General features: G+C 35.5%; 2 protein-coding genes across 4 annotated transcripts in view; one reads left to right on the top strand and one right to left on the bottom strand.

Annotated features, from left to right (window-relative positions):
• Positions 1–940, top strand: part of RARS2 (arginyl-tRNA synthetase 2, mitochondrial) — a 77,927-nt gene extending 76,987 nt beyond the window's left edge. For both annotated transcript variants that reach the window (XM_077162387.1, XM_077162386.1), the window contains 2 exons: positions 311–374; positions 822–940. In XM_077162387.1, the coding sequence (XP_077018502.1) occupies positions 311–374; positions 822–908 (151 nt within the window). In that variant the 3' untranslated portion in view covers positions 909–940. The remainder of the gene's footprint in view (positions 1–310; positions 375–821) is intronic.
• A 224-nt stretch (positions 941–1,164) lies between these two features.
• SLC35A1 (solute carrier family 35 member A1) overlaps positions 1,165–22,466 on the bottom strand; it is a 45,456-nt gene continuing 24,154 nt past the window's right edge. For both annotated transcript variants that reach the window (XM_077162388.1, XM_077162389.1), the window contains 6 exons: positions 16,225–16,384; positions 15,922–16,074; positions 6,064–6,130; positions 3,811–3,987; positions 3,236–3,370; positions 1,165–1,964 (listed from right to left, as the gene is read on the bottom strand). In XM_077162388.1, the coding sequence (XP_077018503.1) occupies positions 1,837–1,964; positions 3,236–3,370; positions 3,811–3,987; positions 6,064–6,130; positions 15,922–16,074; positions 16,225–16,384 (820 nt within the window). In that variant the 3' untranslated portion in view covers positions 1,165–1,836. The remainder of the gene's footprint in view (positions 1,965–3,235; positions 3,371–3,810; positions 3,988–6,063; positions 6,131–15,921; positions 16,075–16,224; positions 16,385–22,466) is intronic.

Genomic DNA, 22,466 nt, shown 5'->3' with positions numbered 1-22,466 from the left:
GCCAGGCTGTACCTTTAAATGAATCCCCTAGAGTTGTAAAAATGCACAATGAAATCATAATTTTAAGAACTTGCCACCTGTTAGTAGAGCTAGTAGGACCAAAATCTAAAACTTGAGTTTATTATGTTACTTTGACCATTATAGTAAAGCAATAAATTTCAGCCTCGGCTTTGGATACTTCTTTAATAGCTCTGAGCTTTGATTTCTTTATTTTTAAGTTGAGGAAGTAAGATTAAAATATCAAACTCATGCAAAAATTTTACAGGGAATTACTGCTGGTCATAATCATGATTCCCTTTTCCTGTTTCAGTCATCTTGCAGCTGTGGCACACAAAACACTACAAATAAAAGACAGTCCTCCTGAAGTGGCTGGGGTATGTTATGTTGAGTGTTTTCTGTATAATACTTAGTTTCTTCAGATTAGTATTACTAAGTCAGTCTTATAAAATTTTCCTAAAATCGCATTCTTTTGTTCAACTACAGCATTGTTCTGACTCAGGTAATAATTAGAATTGGGCTATAAAACTGATGTTGGTATACTTTCCAGCATACTAGATTACGAAGCATTTTCTTACATCAAATCTTAGAGTGATGAATTCCATCATCTGAAGCTGGACTGTATGATGATACTGTTTTACCAACTCCACAATTCCTTGAATACTAGGATTACTGTAAGAAGTGCTAGAAATTTATCTTCTCTGACACTTGAGATATATTATTCTACTTTTTCAAATTTGAAGAAAGAGAATAACTTTTTTATTCACTGACAATTAGCATGTTATAGAACTGAACATTTAATCGTCTTTTAATTTATTTTATAGGCCAGACTTCATCTTTTCAGAGCTGTTCGTTCTGTCCTAGCCAATGGAATGAGACTTCTTGGAATAACACCTATATCTAGAATGTAATTTCTAATTAAAATGGGTTTAAAAATGATAAATTAATTCTAGTTTTCTTTTAGATGCCTTGCTGTGCAAAACAGAATTTAAACAATTGTCTTAATGTTCATCTATATAATACAAAAACTGATTAAACAGAATTCATATAAATAAATTAAATTTATTGCTGAATTTCCCATTACCATTATAGAAATTTTTTTTAAATGCTAAGATTTCACAAATTAAGACCCCAACAGTTGAACATACTTTAAAAGGAGTACAAAAGTGATAATAGAAATTTATTTTGAAGAAAAGTATATTGCCTAACGGCAAAGAATTATGTATCCAGACAATGAATGGCACAAACACAGCACTAAAGAAGTACTCAGTCATTACCTGGAGCTCATTTTCTGAGTAATGAAATAGATTTAGTTTGATAAAAAGTTACACATTCAAGTTGTTACTGAACTAGCCTGCTTGTTTCTGCTTTTCTTTTGTAAGAAAAGAAAAGAACTAAGTCTTCACAGCTATAGGGACAAAATCCTGTACATGAATTGGAGAAAAAGGAGTTGTAGTCTCCCTCCCCTGGTACCTGAACAAGAAAATGGTTAGTACAGAAATGGCTTTGGCACTTTAACCCTTAAACATTGTTCCATACCTCGTTACTTGAATATTGTAGCCTCACATGATTTTTTTTAATACCACATTACCATACATTTTATGTACATTATATATACAATAATAAAATTCCTTCATTCTAAATTAAAATAGGTTGACCCTAAACAGGTTCACATTAGGTCTCTATATTAGCAATTCACTTGGATAGCTTTCTTCTTAACTCTTATGCCATACAGTTACATATTTTTGTCTGTTTAAAACTACCTTCTGGGATTTACTTAAGGCTCTATAGTTTAATGCAAATGGACAGTCTTGGTTTGATTTTGTCTTGAGACTGAAATCACACACCACCGACTCTCTCTTTTGAAGTTGTTTCTCGTTGTTGGATGGATGTAGTGTCTTGTCTGGGTAACCCATAGAGATATATGGAAACGCATACAAGAAGGGTACCCAGAGCAAACGTGAGTGCTGAAAAGGAAAACAGTAAGTTTAGTTGTCTGTAGTTGTTTATCTTTAAAACTATATAAGAATGATTAATATTATTAAAACTTTTACTTGTGGGTTTATAATATAATGAATATATATAATAAATAAATAATATAATAAGCAATAAAGCCAAATGGTCTAGTTTTATGGTGATAGAGAGGTCATCGATTCTGACAAAAGCATATGGTAAAATTAAAGACATGTCTACTACATACCAGTGTCCCTGTCCTGGGCCACTCTAACATAAGGATTGTGCTAATTTCCCCATATGATGATTAAAAGAAAAAACAGTTGGATGTGGCTTTTCCATGATGCCAGAAAACTAAAAAAGTTTAGAGTAAAATTCAAAGAGTTAGGTAAGCAGTGATTCAAACCATAGAAAATTACTGAAGAGATGAGAAGGTGATATCCTGGGTAAAATTCCATTTCCTGCTAGCGTTATTTATTTATTTATTTTTGCAAGGGCAGGCAGTGGGAATAGAACCCGGGTCTCCAGTATGGCAGATGAGAATTCTGCCACTGAGCCACCATCGCACCACCCTAGTGTTATCTTTTTTATCTTAATCCTGAAAATCAGGACACAGAATTATAGCCTTTTCAAACTTTAAATGCTTATTGTCAAAATGTATGTCAAAACTGAACCATATTCTACATGAACTACAGTGGCACAGTCTTAATAGCATTAAGAATGGCATCCAGAAAAAAAAAGAATGGCATCCAGAGAAACGACATCAAGCTATGATTTCAGTTTGCCTCTAAATAGAAAACAGTACTAGAAAATGTTTTCTGCTCTTTCCTCAAAATAAAAAGCCTAGATAGTTTAATGAAATTCCACTACTGAAATTTTTTCTAATTTTTCTAATTTTCTAAAGTCTTTGAATTTAACTCAATACCTAATCCTTCTATATTTGCCTGGAATCACTCAGTTAATCCTTTATCTAATATCTAGAGAACAAGGAGAACTTAGCTGCAAAAAAGCTTTTTTATAATTATGTACCTGCCTTACTTTCACATAGAACCACAGAACTAGTTGCTGCTTCAGCTTAAGCTCTCACACCACTTATACAACCTAAGTACTGCTTAGCCATATTCCACACAACTGTGAGCTGCTTGTTGCATTTGTAGAATAAACTGTATTAAAACTAGGAATTTCAGTAAACACTATAACCAACCGTCATTTTTCATGAGATGAAATGAGTAAAGCTAGTAAGAGGTTCTTCAATGTTAATAACTTAATACAAACAAAGACATACTTATTTGTAATCCAAACAGCATCACTGAAGCAATAGTGGAAAGGACAATGGCTGCTGCTGCAGAAAAGCCTTTCATGATGTTGTCTGTGTATTTGACCACAACAGAAGTATAGAGGCCTCCGACACTCGCAAGAACTTGTAAACAGAAAGAAATAAATTTTTAACACTCTGATAAATGAAACTTTCTATAATGATGAGGCAATTTTCATCCCCAGAGCCACCATACTAATTTACCGAGGAAAATATAATTTTCCTTAAAAGCAGCCATCTGCAGCCATCTGAGAGAGTTTATATTAAAATTGAGTAGTGATTCCTACATAATGACATTGTCTTTCAGATGCCCAAAGGGCTATATGGTCTACTAAATTATACACATTTATTGCCAACAGATTAGATACTTGTTTATGAAGACAAAATTGCTCTGGGATAGCTACGCTACAAAAAGTCAATAAAAGACAAATTACATTTTCAAATTGGTGTTCACTGTATCAAAGGAACAATCTCAAAATACTACAAAGGCTTAAAAGTGGACAACTTAAAGGATTTACCCAGAACCTTTATTCCTAAATACTTACAGATGACAAACCAGACATAATATGTGTAACCAAAGAAAAATCCTTTTTCTTTAATTTCTGTTCCATCGGACAAGTAGACGCCAACTAATGTCACAACAATCCCTGATAGATACATCTGAATGTTTCTCACCCAAAGGGAAGTGTCTGAACTCTTTAAAACTTTTTCAAAATAAACTCCTGAAAGAAAATTAGACATGCAAATATGAAATATATATTATAAATAAATTTAAAATGTTTTTCATTTAAAACAATAATCCAGAGATATTAAATATATAATTTGGGGAACAAACTTTGTTAATTAAATGCACATTTATTTTATAAGTTGTGACACATGACAAACTGAACATTACCAATCTGCATTTTTTACAGAGCATCTAGAATAATAGTTTCTGCCTTTGTTATAGCAATAATAAGATCACAAAATCTCTGTACTATTTAATGTCAATAAAAGACTTACTTTGGTCACCTGAAAAACTATCCTGTTAGAGTGAATTATCTTAATCATACCCTTATAAGATATGCCTAATGATAAGTACCCCTAACTTTGCAAAGGAACCTTCATAATAACCACTTGGAATTTTTCAGAGTAAATAAAATAACCAAAATAAAGTTTAAATAGAACTTCCTGAGTGAAGCCATTTTCCTTTAAGCCTGATTCCACAAGCCAAGTTCATGTACATTTTGACAAGGGCCATGAACTCCCTAACTAGATCATAAATTTTGCATGTACGTGTACTTTTCTGGGGTTAGAGCCCAAAGTGCTTCTCAGATACTTCAAAAGAGTACATAACCACCCCCAAAAAGTCATAAACCACTGCTATACATTTCTGGTTATATTTTTGTTTGGTTATTAACACCATGTTAGAGATAGGAGATACCACTAAAGTACTAAATTAAATGAAAAAACAAATGACAAAGCAAGATTTTTAATGAATCTAAGATGGAAAGTGCAAGAGAATGGGAACAGGGCAGGCGATGGTGGCACAGTGGCTGAGTTCTCACCTGCCATGCCCAAAACCTGGGCTCGATTCCCGGTGCCTGCCCATGCAAAAACAACAAAAAGAATGGAAACAAACATACAATGGCTATTTCCATTTCCACCTTTGCTTTTACCGTCCTATTTAACTATTACTCCAATCAATAGGAAAGGACAGGGATATTAAACCACCTATCCTTTCTTCACCTGTGTATTGAGAAGCTGAAGTAAATAGAATGGCAGAAATAAATATTTAATTGTTCAAAACTAGTGTTAAAATTCAAATAGTATATAATTTTTGAAGTAACTCAGTTTTTGTTCTTACGAATAAAAATTTAGCATGATACTATCTTGAATCAAGTGTATACCTAAATTTAGATTTTTCCCTCTTGTAAAACATCACATTTACAAACAATATTTCATTTCTATATCCAGCTTGCTTTCCTGGTCAAAAATAAATAGTCCTAACTCTTGAAATAGCATATATAAAAGATAAACAAGACTTACAGGTATAACTAATACACTCGTCACTAAAAAGAACAAAGTTTCATCTCCGTTGGATCTATTTCTTAAATAAGTTTGTTACAATTTAACTTTTATATTTTCACTTTTTCTTGATACAGTGGAGGACTGCTAGTCTCTATACATATGACCCCAGAGTTCTATGCTTTTTTTTGCTAGTAATTTTGTATCATTCCCTCCCCTTTTTTTTCTCACGGGCAGGCACGGGGAAGTGAACCTGGGTCTCTGGCATGGCAGACGAGAATTCTGCCACCGTCGCACCCACCCCTTCCCTCCCTTTTTGACTATTATTTTCATGTATTCTAGCTCCCTTCCTCTTCACCCACAGTTCCTATCTGCTTAATTTTACCAGCTCAATGGTTAATTAAAAACTTAAAGTGTAAAGTGGAAGGATCTAGCTTAATGATACTGCCATTTCCAGGAAAATGATGGTAGATACTTAGGCTTTCTACCAGATAATTTCCTCCATTTTCAGAGGTCTTTTTTCTGAAAAAAGTTGGACTAAGGATGGTCAAGCTATTCTCTTAGTTAGCTGCATGTCATAAGGATTGAGGTCTGAACTGAGTTAAAACCCTGCCACATATTTGCTGGGAAAACAGCTGATACAAAACTAAATAAATATAAGTAACTATCAGTAAGAAGATAACACTTAAGTGAGAAACTTGTTATATAAAGCAAGATAAATTATCCCTATTCAAAGATTGATGCTTTCAAAAAAACTGATAATAGATTAAGACAATGCTTTTATGATTTACCTGCAAATCCTGAGCACAATACAGCAATAGCTATAGCGCCAAACCCTAATAATGGATTTTGTTCCACCTGCAATATTAATTTTTTAAAGTTATTTTAATGACTCATGGAAAGAATTTATCCAAGAGACCAAAGTGAAATACAAAAATCTGCATTACAGTTCTACTAAGAGTATGTGCCATAACAGACATAACTGTTGCACACAGGACCTAATAAACCGAAAAGACTCAATCACAGAGATTAACTAAAGCCCTTGGCTTAAAAATGTGTCCCTCAAATCACAGCCCATAGTAAAGCTTAATATAACTTATTGCATAACACCCTCTGTTTCCTAATATCATTAAGCAGCCTAGCATAAAGTTTTACATAATCAGCCTGCTGCTTAATTTTAACTTCCACCACCACCTTACCTCAAGCCATTACGACATCATTCCTGAAAACAGTAACAAGTTAAGTCACTACTTTGATACAATCTCTACTCAAAACTTCTTAAAGGTTTTCAAACACTTAAATAAGGAAGCACTGGTTTTAAGACTATTTTACTGAATTTTTATCATATATTTAAAGCATACCTGTTATATATGTACCAGATGGCACCAGATGGTGAAAACTAAATGAATAAAGATGAAGATGTTACACAGTTCTGATTCTTTAGTTCAGTATAGGAGAGATTGAACGAAATATGTAGTTACAATATTGTAAAACAAGTCCTAAAATGTCTATGTATGGGACCCAACCTGCTGGTTCAACCTTATTTCCTCTTTTTTCCCTAAACTATCCATCTTGGGCGTTCCTCAGTCTTTCCTCAGAGACAAGTACTATCTCAACATTATCACTGAAACTAGAAGGTTCAGACTGTAATATGATAAGATAGCATATACCTTTTTCAAAATTTGATTTAAGGAGAGTACTACTTATGTTAAATACTTGAGGAAGAAAGTTTGGTCCAAAATGTTTTTATCTTTATGCAAAGAGAAAAAGAAGTATATCATAGACCAATGGTCCCCAGAGTTTAGTCTCTGGATAAGCAGCAGCATCACCTATGACCTTGTTATTGTCAGTCCCATCCCAGGTCTACTGAGTCATACTGTAGGGATGGGGTTTAACAATCTATTTTAATAAATAGCCTCCCAGGTGATTCTCATGTACACTGAAAGTTCAAGCACTACTGCAGACTACAGTTGATGGACATAGATGCTTTCCTAACATATATTGCAGGATTGACATTGATAGGAGAAAACATTGTGGCGGCATTTCACCTATCCCCGTACCTGCTAGGAAATTCAAGCTGCTGAGTATCTGATAAATTCTTGACTTGCTTTCCAGTCAATTAAATCTCTACAGGTAGGAAAATACAGTGATGTAAACTGCTTCTTGAACTTAATTCTGACTGATAAACTGCTGGGTGAAAATGATGAAAATTTTGGAAGAAAGTAAACATGTCACTTCAGCATGAATTTAACCAAAAATAGCACAGTTAGGAGACAAGGGTTCCAGTGCTGAATAAAAAAAAATTCAAAAATATAAAACATGGCTAATTAGAAAGATGGTTCAACAGGGATATGAAGTGCTAAAGAATAAGATTCTGGTGAAGAATAAAAAAGAATATACAGAAAAATTAATATGACTAACCAAAGGCATCTTCTATGAATTCTGATTTTATAGCACATACAAAAGAGGAATTTAAGAATAATAGCAAGAAATTTAAAACTCAGAAAAAGGAGAAGTTTGTGGAAGTACTTTAAAATGTTTAAGGAAGGCTTTGAAAAGTATATTTTTTCTAGGAAGAAAACAGTATGTTTCTTGGGCTAGTTAATGTACTGTCAGATAGGCAGAAAATAGGATTACCCTAATTTAATTTCTATTTTCTATGAGGAACAATTTTTAAAATGAGGGGGCATAATAAACATTTAAAAGTCCAAGAAGTCCAACACATCTGGTTTACTGTTATAAGAATATTTAGTTAAATAAAGTAACTTCAAAAGTCCCTTGACTAAGAAAAGTAGCACAGCAAATCAGGATACTGATCACTATATCTCTGAGAAATATTGGGATGCGGAAAAACTTGAATTGGGTAAATACTGTCCTGATTTCCAAAAAAGGAAAGGGAAAGAAAAACTGCAGAAAATATAGATGGCTGCTTGAGACTAGTAAAGCAGCCCACTGCAGTGATCAAGAGCATAGGCTCTGGAACATTTGCTGCCTGGGTTCAAACAACATGACTCTGGACAAGTAACTAACCCTCTGTGCCCATCAGTATCCTCAATTGAAAAGGGAAATAAAACTACTGGCCTCATCTGGTTCTTATAGAGTGAGTAAAATACTTGGAACAGTGCTGGCACATAGTGTTACATATAAATAGTTGCACCTGTTACTGTTATTACTATTGATTATCAGCAAAATGCAACATTTACATTTTTAGAAGTGATGACTTAAAAGAACTTAAACAGCTTAAAAGTCACCACTAGAAAATGGTGTGGCCTTCCTAAGAGGTAAATATCCAAAATTTCCTTAATGAATGGTTTCCGAGTATAGGTGATGTGGGAAATTCCATAGAGATAATGTTTAGCAAGAAATGTGACAGATTTGCATAAGCATCTTTGTGGATGAGACAGAAAATGCAGTGATGACTAACAGTATAATGTGATTCCTAGCTCATACTGCAGAGTGCTAATTAATAGCACAAAATCAGACAAGAACAATATCCGTTTGCCAGGGATGGGAGGGAGCTGTCTTAGTAACAGATCCTCCAGCCCAGCCAAGCCTTCAGCTCTATAGCCCTAACTGATATCTTGACTACAACCTTATAAGATATCCAAACCAGAACTACCTAGCTAAGGCACCCCAAATTCCTGACTCATAAAAACTGAGAGATAATAAATGTTTACTTAATAAGAAAAACAAAATCAAGCTAGCAGGTGGTCTAATAGTATAGTCACAGAACCCTGGTCTTGTACTGCTCCAAATTTTCAGTGAAGACACAGAAAACCAACTTGTCAAATCTGTAGAAAGCATAATACTTAAAGGAAACTTCCTAGGTAATAATGCATAAGGACTGAGCAGATCTCTAGCGGCTGAACAATGACCCCAAAGCTTGTTAAGATGAGCTTAATAATTAGAAGAAAAAAAATCCTGCATTTTGTTTTAGAAGTCCACTGCACAAGGCACATATGATGCAAATTATATTTTCCAAGATTTATATGAAACAGCTACATGGGGTTATGTGTAATTAATTATATAATGCCTATCCACTGCCTCTCCCCCCCACCCAATGAAACCATAATCTAATCAATCCCAGGCTGATTTAACAAATCTCTAGTATTAAAGGAGTAATTAGCTAGCTATATCTCACTACTGAGGCAACATATGAGATGGTGTGAAGTTCTAGGACCTATGGAGGAACAATTACAGATGACTATCTAGAAAAGAAAAAGTAAAGTGTTAGGGCAGGAGGGGGGAAATCAGGAAATCTGTCTGGAAGCCATATTATTGAAACATTAGGGCTGTTTAAACGGAGGAAAGGAGTCAGTGAGGGTTTGATGGTTGTCCTCAAACATTCAAAGTATCATGAAGTTAGTAGAGATTTTAGATATTCTGACAAGAAAAAAAACAATGAGAGGCAATATAGGAAGGTAGATTCTGTTTTAAATATGACAGAACTTTATAGAGTGGTCCAAAAGTAAGATAAGGCCGCCCAAAACTTCAGCTTACAAAACTTTTCATAAGCATTACCTTTGTGAGGTGGTATCTGACATCCTTTCTAATGTTGTGAAATATTAAACTCATACTTAACTTTTAAGTGTTTGTCTTACTTCCCAAATTATTTCTCTGAAGGTCTACAATTTAAATATGCAGCACATATTTGGTCAAAGCTCATTCTCTCAAAACAAAGCAAAAAAACACCCATTTCTCCAGGAGACTAGGAAGCACCTCCCTAAAAAGGAATTGATTTCCCACTTTCAGAAGCTCCACCCACACTCTCAGCTGGCCTATACTCCCAAGAGAACCATGCTCCTTCAATTGCTAAGAGTTTTTGGTTATAGGGAAGCCCCTGAGCTTTTGAAAGTCATTGAATAGTGTTCTACTTCCTACTTATTTTGGGGAATATAACTGCTTGACGCTGTTTTATCAAACATAATACCTTAAAAATAAAAAAACATAAAAACTCTTGTATCCAGCAAAGCTGTCCTTCAAAAATGAGGGAGGGTTCAAAATATTAATACAGAAAAACAAGATGAGAGAGTTTGTAGTTGCTTTACAAAAACTACTACAGGGAATTCTGCCGGCTGAAAAGAAAAGACAGGAGAGAGAGGCCTGGAGGAGGGTACAGAAACAGTATTTGTAAGGGTAACTAAAAGGATAAAGAGAGAGAAAAATAGATTTGTCAAATAAAAATCAAAGGGTAAAATGGTCACAGTAAGTACTGTCTTTACAGTAATAATACTGAATGTTGATGGATTAAACTCTCCAATCAAAAGACACAGACTAGCAGAATGGATTTAAAAATAAGATCCATCTATACTCTGTTTATAAGAGACTTGTTTTAGACGAAAGATACAACTAGGTTGAAAGTGAAAGGATGGAAAGAGATAATTCATGCAAGCAGTAACCAAAAAAAAAAAAAGCTGGGGTAGCTATACATTATCAGACAAAATAGACTGTAAATATAAAAAAACGTTATAGGAGACAAGGGCATTATATGTTAATAAAATGGGCAATTCACCAAGAAGAAGTAACAATCATACATATTTATATACCTAAGCAATTCACCAAGAAGAAGTAACAATCATACATATTTATATACCTAATCAAGGTGCCCCAAAGTACATGAGGCAAACACTGGCAAAACTGAAGGGAATAATAGACATCTCTACAATAATAATGTGAGAGACTTCAACACACCACTCCCTTCAATATAGAACATCTAAACAGAGGATTAATTAAGGAAACAGAACCTAAATAATATGATAAATGAGACAGAACTAACAGGCATATATAGAACACTGTACCCAAAAACAACAGGATATACATTCTTCTCAAGTACTCATAGAACATTCTCTAGGACAGACCATAGGCTGGGGCATAAAGTCGGTCTTAATAAATTTTAAGACTGAAATTATACAAAGCACTTTCTCGGACCATAATAGAATGATGGTGAAAATCAATAACAACAGGAAAACTGAAAATTTCACAAATATATGGAGGTTATACAACACACTCTTAAACAATCAGTGGGTTAAAGAAGAAACTGCAAGAGAATTCAGTAAATAAGACAAATGAAAATGAGAATGCAGTATATCAAAACTTAATGGGATGCTGTTTTAGTTTTGCCATTTGCGTTCTTAAGATGCTGGAACCAGCAAAGTCTGCCCCAGCCTCAAAGAAGTGCTCCAAGAAGGCAATGACCAAGGCACAGAAGGACAGTAGAAGTGCAAGCACAGACGCAAGGAGAGCTACTTCATCTACTTGTACAAGGTGCTGAAGCAGGTCCACCCTGATAACGGCATTTTATCCAAGGCAATGAGCATTGTTAACTTGTTTGTCAACATCTTCAAGTACATCGTGGGTGAGGTGTCACACTTGGCACATTACAACAAGTGCTTGACCAATCCAGACAGCTGTATGTCTGCTGCTGCCTGGGAAAGTAGCCAAGTATGCCGTATCTGAGGATACCAAGGTTGTCACCAAGTATATTAGCTCATGTTAGAATAACCTTCATGTTAGAATATAACATGAAGGCCTGTCTTTGGTGCCAGACATTTGCCATGCTCTGCAACCACTGGCTTCCTGACTTGGACAAGTTATCTGAGAAACTTTTACGAAAAATGGTGCAGCCCCGGCTTAATTAAGGTAAAGGCACCCATGCAAGATCCTGGCAAAAGTCTGTCACAGATCTCTCACCCAAACTCTTAAGATTTCCCAGAATTCTTCAACTGAAATTGTTTTTCCTGTGCCCCTCGTGGACCTGCTCAAGAACCGACAATCCAATCCAGACTGACCTCTCTCCTAACTGCAAAGTAAGGATACCCCAAAAAATGTGCAAATAAAATTCACTGTTCCCATGCTGAAAACAAACAAACAAAAAAAAACCCCTGGGATGCAGGGAAGACAGTGCTAAGCGGGAAATTTACAGGCCTAAATGCCTATATTAAAAAAGAAGAAAGTCAAACTTGAAGACCTACCTCCACACTTGGAGGAATTAGAAAAGCAAGAGCAAATCAACACCAAAGCAAGTAGAAGGAAAGACATAACAAAGATTTGAGCAGAAATAAATAGAATTTAAAAATCAGTGAATAAACAAACCAAAAATTGATTATTTGAAAAGATAAAAAAATCAACAAATCCTTAGCTAGACTGACAGAGAAAAAAAAGAGATATGATGTGCTCTGGTTTGCTAGCTGCTGGAATGCAATATACCAGAAACGGAATGGCTTCTAAAAAGGGGAATTTAATGAGTTGCTAGTTTACAGTTCTAAGTCCGAGAAAATGTCCCAATTCAAACAAGTCTATAGAAATGTCCAATCAAAGGCATCCAGGGAAAGACACCCTGGTTCAAGAAGGCCGATGAAGTTCAGGGTTTCTCTCTCAAGTGAGATGGCACATGGCAAACACAGTCAGGGCTTCTCTCTCAGCTGGAAGGGCACATGGCAAATACGGCGTCATCTGCTAGCTTTCTCTCCTGGCTTCCGATTTCATGAAGCTCCCCGGGAGGCATCTTCCCTCTTCATCTCCAAAGGTCACTGGCTGGTGGACTCTCTGCTTCGTGGTGCGGCAGCATTCTCTGCCCTCTCTGAGTCTCTCATTCTCCAAAATGTTTCCTCTTTTATAGGACTCCAGAAACTAATCAAGACCCACTCAAATGGGTGGAGACATGTCATCCCCTAATCCAGTTTAACAACCATTCTCAACTAAATCTCATCAATCAGGGAGATGATCTCATTACAGTTTCAAACATACAGTATTGAATAGAGATTATTCTACCTTTATGAAATGGGATTTATAGTAAAACATGGCTTTTCTTAGGGGGCATGCTTCCGTTCAAACCAGCACATGATGCAAATAAATAAAATCAGAAATGAAAGGGGAGTCATTATCACAGAACCCAAAGAAATAAAAAAGATCATGAGGATACTATGAACAACTGTATGCCAACAAACTAGACAACTTAGATGAAATGGACAACTTCTCTCTAATGAATATAGATGCAAAAATCTTCAAAAAAACACTTGCATATTAGATCCAACAGTACATTAAAAGAATTACACACTATGACCAAGTGGCTTTTATTCCAGGTGTGCAAAGGTGGTTCAACACAAGAAAAACAGTTAATGTAATACACCACATTAACAAATCCAAAGGAAAAAAACACATGATCATCTCAACTGATGCAGAAAAGGTATCCAGCAAAAATACAGCATATTATAAAGGTAGAGTGGTCAAAACAGCATGGTACAGATAGACATATTAACATATTGATCAATGGAATCACATTGAGAGTTCAGAAATAAGACAGATCTATGGTCAATTGATTTTTGGCAAGGCTGCCAAGACTAATCATGTGGGACAGAACAGTTTCTTCAGTAAGTGGTGTTCTTCAGTAAATGGTGTTAGGAGAACTGGAAAAATAAAAATAAAAAAGGACCCCTAACACTAAACCAAATGGAATCAAAGGCCTAAATATAAGAACCAATACCATAAAGCTCCTAGAAGAAAATATACTGAAGCATCTTCAAGATCTAGTGATAGCCAGCAGTTTCTTAGACCTTACACCCAAAATACAAGCAATAAAAAAAAAAAAATAGATAAACGGGACCTCTTCAGAACTGAAGAGGAGTTTGTCAAAAGGGTCAGCCAACTCAATGAGAGAAAAATATCTGGAAGCCACATATCTGATATGGGTTTTATATCCAGAATATATAAAGAAATCCTACAACTCAACAATAAAAAGACAACTAATGTAAAAAATGGGTTAAACACATGAACAGACATTTTTCCAAAGGAAATTCAAATGGCTAAAAAGCACATGAAAAGATGTTCAGCTTCACTAGGTATTAGCAAATCAAAGCCACAATGAAAGATCATTTCACACCTACTAGAATGGCTGCTGTCAAACAAACAGGAAACTACAAGTATTTGAAAGGATGTGAAGAAAGAGGAACACTAATTCAGTGCTGGTGGGAATGTAAAATGGTACAGCAGCTGTAGAGGATTGTTTGGCGGTTCTTCAAAAACCTAAGTATAAAACTGCCTTAAGACTCAACAATCCCACTTACTCAGTATGTACCCACAAGATCTGAAAGTAGGGACACGAAGAGACATTTGGAAACCGATGCTCATAGCAGCATTATTCACAACTGCCGAAGGAGGGAAACAGCCAAAGTGTCCATCAACAGATGAAGAGATACATAAAGTATAGTATTTACATACAATGGAATATTATTCAGCAGTTAAGAAGGAATGAAGTCCTGAAGCATGCAACAACACAGATGAATCTCGAGGACATTAAGTTAAAATAAATCAGACAGAAAGGGACAAATATTGTATGATCTCACTAATACCAACTAATTATAACATGTAAACTCATAGACATGAAATCTAGAATACAGGTTACCAGGATATAGAATGAGGCTAGGGAATGGGGTGCAGTTGCTTATTATATGCAGAATTTTTAACTAGGTTGAAGTTAAACATTTGGACATGGACAGACGTAATGGTAGCACATTGTGAATATAAGTAACAGTGTTGAACTGTGGGTGAATGTGGTGTGAAGGAGAAGTTAAGAGTCATGTATATCACAGATGGAAAGCTGGAGGTTAAAACATGGAATATATAACACAGTGAATCTTGTTTTGGATGATGACTTTGAATAAACATACAAATATAAAAAAGTTACTTCATGAACTAGGAGAAATATATGACAGGGAGTTAATAACAGAGTGGTATGTGGGAAAAAATGTACCTGTTGCAAACTATCGACTATAGTTAACAGTAATATCTTAATATTCTTTCATCAATAGTAACAAATGTACCACACCAATACTAGAGGTTAAGTCAATAACAGCAGGTTAAGAAGTGTGGGATGTGGGCGGGCCACGGTGGCTCAGCAGGTAAGAGTGCTTGCCTGCCATGCCCGAGGACCCGGGTTCGATTCCCGGTGCCTGCCCATGTGAAAAAAAAAAAGAAGTATGGGATGTTTTGGGTTTTCTTTTCATTCTCATCATTATTTGTTTTTCTGGTGCAATGAAAATGTTATAAAATTAATCATGGTGATGAATGCACAACTATGTGATGATACTGCGAGTCTTTTCAGATGGATTATATGGCATGTTGACATATCTCAACAAAATTGCATTTTTAAAAAAAAAGCTAGATGGAGAAAACCTTTACCTTACCAGTGTTTCTGAGAAGATGCATAAAAGGGGCCTAAAAATTCTCAACATACACTATGTGAAAGTTGGCAGTTTTTGTCACAGGGTAGCTCTATTAACTGTGTAACACTCAACTAGTTTTTTCACCCTCTTTGGACTTCATTTTTATCATCCATAAAATAAAGGAGCTGGATTTTGTTATGTTTAAGGTACTTTTCATCTCTAACATATTTGATGCATATTCCTTTCTAATTAATTAATAAATTAGATTAACTTAAGTTAATGGTTAACTAATTAATAACCATTAGTAAGTGTTATTATCCTTAACAGCATTTTATAATAAAGTACAAAAGGTACTACAATCCAAAAAAGACTATCTATAAAAAGGTTATTTTAAAATAAAAACAAATGTAATCATACTATATTCATCACGATGATTGTCTCAAGTATATTAGACTTAAGGAAGTCTCCTGTATGCATTTTGTTTCTTACCATAACTTTTGTAGCTTGGGCTGGTTTCCACTGAACAAGTGTAACTCCACCACATAGCATAAAAACTGAAATCCACTGTAATTTGCTGAGTGTCCGGTTTAACATTAAAACAGTACATAAAGCAGTACAGGGAATCTTCAATTGATAGGTCACCTAGAGACAAAACAGTGAATTAATGAACTCAATCCATATTAGTCTGTGGCACAAAATATTTGGAAATACTATAAAGTGTGAATAAAAATCTTTTACCAAAAAAGCATTTTTTAAGGTTCTGGGCTTTTCATTATCATTAACTCGATTTACCTGGTATACTGCTGCATCCAGATTGCTAAGAGCCAGGAAAGCCATGTTGTTCTGAACAGCATATACTAACGATGGCACACTTAGCTTCATCAGTTCCTTGGGGCTCCCCAAGACATTTTCTCTTAAAGATGCCTTGAATCTACCCAGATTACCAGTTTCTCTTTAAAAACAAAAGGAGGGATTTGGGAGGGTGGTAAAGAAGAAAATTAAAGAACATTTTCTTGATAGATTCCTTTATATATAAGATAGGCATTGCCTTAAAGTTCATGTATATAATTAGCTAACTTATTTTAATAATTTCCAACTATTTTAGATTCAATAAAAGAAACATACCAACAATGTATCCTCATAAAAGAAAATCAATTACAAATTCTATTAAAATTAATTACAAATTCTATTTGGGAAAATATGACAATTATGTTTATCATCTTTGGCTTCTGGTGAAAATTCTAGTTTATGAATACATTAACTAATGAGATAACAGGAAACCAGAATTATTGAGATAACTTATTACCTATAAGAAATTAATTTAATTCCTTACCTTGTTAATGAAAGTTCACCCAATTTTTTAATTGATCAGATTTCACATCCATTTTTAAAGTGTGTAGTGTGTTTTTCTTTTTTTTTTAATTACAATAGATTTAAGTTGGGGGGAAAAGGCTTTGGTAATAAAAAGATACAAGTGCTGGAGAAAATATGGAGACAGTGATACTTAGTCACTATTGGTAGAGGAGAATGGTACAGCCCCTCTTGAGAGCTGTGTGATGGTTCCACAGTAGGCTAAGTATAAGGGTTGCCACTGATCCTGCAACCCCCTTTTTAGGTACATACTTAGAAGAACTGAAAGCAGGGACATGAATGGACATATGCACATTGGTGTTTATGCGGGCAGTATTCAAAATTTGCAATGGATGGAGGTAGCCTAAAGGTACATCGACTCTTGAAGAGAAGGGCAAACTATGGTGTATACATCAATGGAATATTGAGCAGCTGCAAGAAGGAATAAAGTTATAAGGCATGCAACTAGATGAATGAACCTTGAGGACAGTATGTATGTTGAGTAAAATAAGCCAGAAAAGAAAAGACAGATATTATAATGCCTCACTAATATGGACTAACTATAATGTGCAAACCTTGAGAATTGAATTCAAGGCCATAGGTTATCAGGGGAAGGCTTATTGTAAAGGTTCCTAGGTTGTAAGCTCTTGCCACAGTCACATCTATTCCTGAGTTTTAACCATTATTTCTAAATTCTGAGATGGTGAGCTCTTTGTGTATAATCTGGTCATTCCCTGGACCTTCAGCTATCTGTGTGATACCTGAGACTCAAAGCTAGAGTTCTGCAGCTATGAAAGTCAGCATTACCCCATACAGCAGCTGCTTAAAAAGCTGAAAAAGAGACCTGACTTCAATTAGAGACATGAATGAGGGTGATTTGGTTAGGACTAAGGTAAATCAGAATACAGAATAAAAGATGATATTGACGGTATATTAAAACTTCAACCTCTATGTAAGACCAAAGAAGAGAGTGTTTATTTGGTTCAAAATTTGTATTTTCTGTAGCACACTGTCTAACTTGTATGGTCGGCTTATTTGAGCACAATAATTACAGAGAACCTTATATAGGGAGTGAGACCTTCTTGGTGCATATAGTTTAGTGTGATGCCCAAATATGTCCTAGAATAAACTAGGCAGAAGATAAAAAAGTATTTATAAAGATCCTTTGAGGGACTGGAGGGAAAATGTGGAAATATTTAACTTCCCCACTTGGGAAACACCTGACATAAGCATTGGGAAATACCAATTTAATAGGCCAAGCCCACACTCTTGGGGCTTGCCCTTATGAAACTTATTCCTGCAAAAGTGATGCTAAGCTTACTTCTAATTATACCTAATAATCACCCCCAGAGAACCTCTACTTGCTCAGATGTGGCCTCTCTAAGCCAACCACAGGTAAACCCACTGCCCTCACCCCTACACAGGACATGACTCCCAGGGATGAGCCTGACCCTGGCATTGTGGGATTGAGAAAGATTTCTTGATCAAAAGAGGGACAAGAAATGAAACAAAATAAAGTTTCAGTGGCTCAGAGATTTCAGATAGAGTCTACAGGTCATTTCGGAGGTTATTCTTCTACATTATATAGATGTCCCTTTTCAGTTTTTGGTGTATTGGAGGAGCTAGAGGGAAATGCCTGAAATGTGTTGACCTGTAATCCAGTAGCCTTGATTCTTTTTTTTTAATCAGATTTTTAAAATTGTAAACAAACATACAAACATCCTTGACATGGTTACAATCAATGGCTCACAATATCATCACATAGTTGTGTATTCATCACCATGATCATTTTTTAAAATATTTGCATCTCTACAACAAAAAAATAAAAAAGAAAAAAACTCATACATGCCCTACACCTTACCCCTCCCTCTCATTGACCACCAGTAAAATCAGATTTTTTTAAATCTGCATTATTGAACCTAAACACTTGCAACCTAACTTAAGCATTAGGATGGGTGCTTCAATTTAGCCTCAAAGAAAAGTCCTTCCCAGAATATCTGCTCTTCCTTTAGAGGAATTTTATTGACCCTTCCAAGTGAGAACCTTCTACTGCAGTGAGGGGCCTCTCATAGCCCTGTGGGTCTGCAATCCAATGAGGTCTTTGACTAAAATTTTTAACTTTTTTTATTGTATAGTATAACATATATACAAAGCAAAGAAAGAAAAAAGTAATAGTTTTCAAAGCACTCTTCAACAAGGAGTTAGAGGACAGATCCCAGAGTTTGTCATGGGCTACCATTCCATCATCTCAGATTTTTCCTTCTAGCTGCTCCAGAGCATGGAGGCTAGAAGGAATATATATATATATATATATATTTTTTTTTTTTTTTATTTATGGTACATAACCACATACAAACACAAACATTTTTATCATATGATCATTCCATTCTTGTTATATAATCAGTAACTCACACTATCATCACATAGTTGTATATTCATCATCATGATCATGTCTTAGAACATCTGCATCAATTCAGAAAAAGCAATAAAAAGAAAACAAAAAGATTCATACCTACCATACCCTTACCCCTCCTTCACCGATGACCAGCATTTCAATCTACTAAATTTATTTTAACATTTGTTCTCCCTATTATTTATTTTTAATCCATATGTTTTACTTGTCCATCAATAAAGTAGACAAAAGGAACATCAGACACAAGGCTCTCACAACCACACAGTCACACTGAGAGCCATATCATCACACAATTATCTTCAAGAAACATGGCCACCAGAGCACAGCTCCACATGTTCAGGCAGTTCCCTCCAGCCTCTCCATTACACCCTAACTAAACAGGTGATATCTACTTAATACATAAGAATAACCTCCAGGATAACCTCTCGACTTTGTTTGGAATCTCTTAGCCACTAACACTTTGTCTCATTTCACTCTTCCCCCTTTTGGTCGAGAAGATTTTCTCATTCCCTTGATGCTGGGTTCCAGCTCATTCTAGGATTTCTGTCCCACATTGTGAGGAAGTTCCACACCCCTGGGAGTCATGTCCCACGTAGAGAAGGGGAGGGCATATGCTGTGTCTGCCGATAGAGAGAGAGGCCATATCTGAACAAAAGAAGAGGTTCTCTTGGGGGTGACTCTTAGCCCTAATTTTAAGTAGACTTAACCTATCCTTTGCAGAATTAAGTTTCATATGAAGAAACCCCAGGATACGAGGCTCAGCCTATTGATTCAGCTGTCCCCACTGCCTTGAGAATATCAAGAATTCTCCACTGGAGGAAGCTGAATTTTCGCCCTTTCTCACCATTCCCTCTATGGGACTCTGCCAGTACTTCCCTATCACTGCTCAAATCGCTCTGGGATTTAACTGGGAATCACTCTGGACAAACCTACAAAATCTCATACCCTACATAAAGTTCCAAGTACTATGGTGCTCGATTAAGCTGTCCACATAAGTTATACTAGGAAATGCACTAGTCAAAATATAAATTTTATACCAAATAAACATTTTTTTCTTGTCTCACACATACATTGAATTTTTTAAATATTACCATCTATTTTCAACACCCTGCATTATTGATATTCCTTTGTTTCTCCTCATGCAGAAACATTTTTAAATTTGCACATTTAGTCACTATCATTATACACTCTAGGCATTCCTAGATTATACCATCTCAGTCTTTATTGTCTATCTTTCCTTCTGATTTCATCTGTGCCCCCAGGCCTCCTCCCTCTATCATTCTCACATTCAGCTTCACTCAGTGTTCTAACATTATTATATTACAGTTAGGGAGTATTGTGCTATCCATTTCTGAATTTTTACCTTCAGTCCTGTTGCACAATCTGTATCCTTTCAGCTCCAATTACCTAGTATCTACCCTATTTCTATCTCCTGATGGTCTCTGTTACCAACTGAAATTCTCCAAGTTCATTCGCTAATGACAGCTGATATCAGTGAGACCATACAGTATTTGTCCTTTTGTTTCTGGCTAATCTCACTCAGCATAATGTCCGTAAGGTCCATCCATATTGTGACATGCTTCATGACTTTATTCTGTCTTATGGCTGCATAATATTCCATCGTATGTATATACCATAGCTTGTTTAACCATTCATCTGTTGATGGACATTTGGGCTGTTTCCATCTCTTGGCAACTGCAAATAATGCTGCTATAAACATTGGTGTGCAAATGTCCGTTTGTTTTCTTGCCCTCATGTCCTCTGAGTAGATACCTAGCAATGGTATTGCTGGGTCATATGGCAATTCTATACTTAGCTTCTTGAGGAACCGCCAAACTACCTTCCACAGCAGTTGTACCATTTGACATTCTCACCAACAGTGGATGATGTGCCTCTTTCTCCACATCGTCTCCAGCACTTGTTTTTTTCCATTTTATTGATAATGGCCATTCTAGTGGGTGTGAGATGATATCTCATTGTAGTTTTGATTTGCATTTCCCTAATAGCCAGGGAAGTTGAGCAACTTTTCATGCACCTTGTGGCCATTTCCATTTCCTCTTCTGAAGTGTCTGTTCATGTCTTTTGCCCATTGGGTTGTCTGTCTTTTTGTTGTTTGTTGAACAATCTCTTTATATATTCTGGATACTAGACCTTTATCTAATCATATCATTTCCAAATATTGTCTCCCATTGTGTAGTCTTTTTACTTTCTTGACGAAGATATTTGATGCAGAAAAGTGTTTAATTTTGAGGAGCTCCATTTATTTATTTATTTATTCAATGCTTATGCTTTGGGTGTAAGGTCTAGGAAACCACTTCCTATTATAAGATTGATAAGATATTTCCCTATATTTTCTTCTAAAAGCTTTATGGTTTTAGATCTAATGTTTAGGTCTTTGATCCATTTTGAGTTAATTGCATAGGGTGTAAGATATGGATCCTCTTTCATTCTTTTGCATGTGGATATCCAGTTCTCTAGGCACCATTTATTGAAGAGACTGTTCTGTGCCAGGTGACTTCTCTTGAGGGCCTTATCAAAGATCAATTGTCCATAGATGAGAGGGTCTATATCTGAACCCTCTATTCTATTCCATTGGTCAGTATATCTATCTTTATGCCAGAACCATGCTGTTTTGACCACTGTAGCTTCATAAAACGCCTTAAAGTCAGGTGGCGTGAGGCCTCCGACTTCATTTGTCTTTCTCAGGATATTTTTAGCTATTCGGGGCACCCTGCCCCTCCAGATAAATTTGGTCATTGGTTTTTCTATTTCTGAAAAGTAAGATTTTGGGATTTTAATTGGTATTGCATTGAATCTGTAAATCAATTTAGGTAGAATTGACATCTTAACTATATTTAGTCTTCCAATCCAAAAAACACAGCATGCCCTTCCATTTATTTAGGTCTTCTGTGATTTCTTTTGACAATTTCTTGTAGTTTTATTTGTATGTGTCTTTAGTTAAATTTATTCCTATTTTATTCTTTTCATTGCAATTCTAAATGGAATTTTTTTTGTTGATTTCCCCCTCAGATTGTCACTAGTGTATAGAAACACTGTACAGATTTTTGAGTGTTGATCTTGTAACCTGCCATTTTGCTGTACTCATTTATTAGCTCTAGTAGTTTTGCTGTGGATTTTTCAGGGTTTTCGACGTATAGTATCATATCATCTGCAAACAGTGAGAGTTTTACTTCTTCCTCTCCAATTTTGATGCCTTGTATTTCTTTTTCTTCTCTAATTGCTCTGGCCAGCACTTCCAACACAATGTTGA

This window comes from Tamandua tetradactyla, chromosome 5 (assembly GCF_023851605.1).
Source record: "Tamandua tetradactyla isolate mTamTet1 chromosome 5, mTamTet1.pri, whole genome shotgun sequence".
Taxonomy (NCBI): domain Eukaryota; kingdom Metazoa; phylum Chordata; class Mammalia; order Pilosa; family Myrmecophagidae; genus Tamandua; species Tamandua tetradactyla.
The sequence above is the reverse complement of the archived record's forward strand: the minus strand, read 5'-3'. Positions and strand labels throughout refer to the sequence as shown.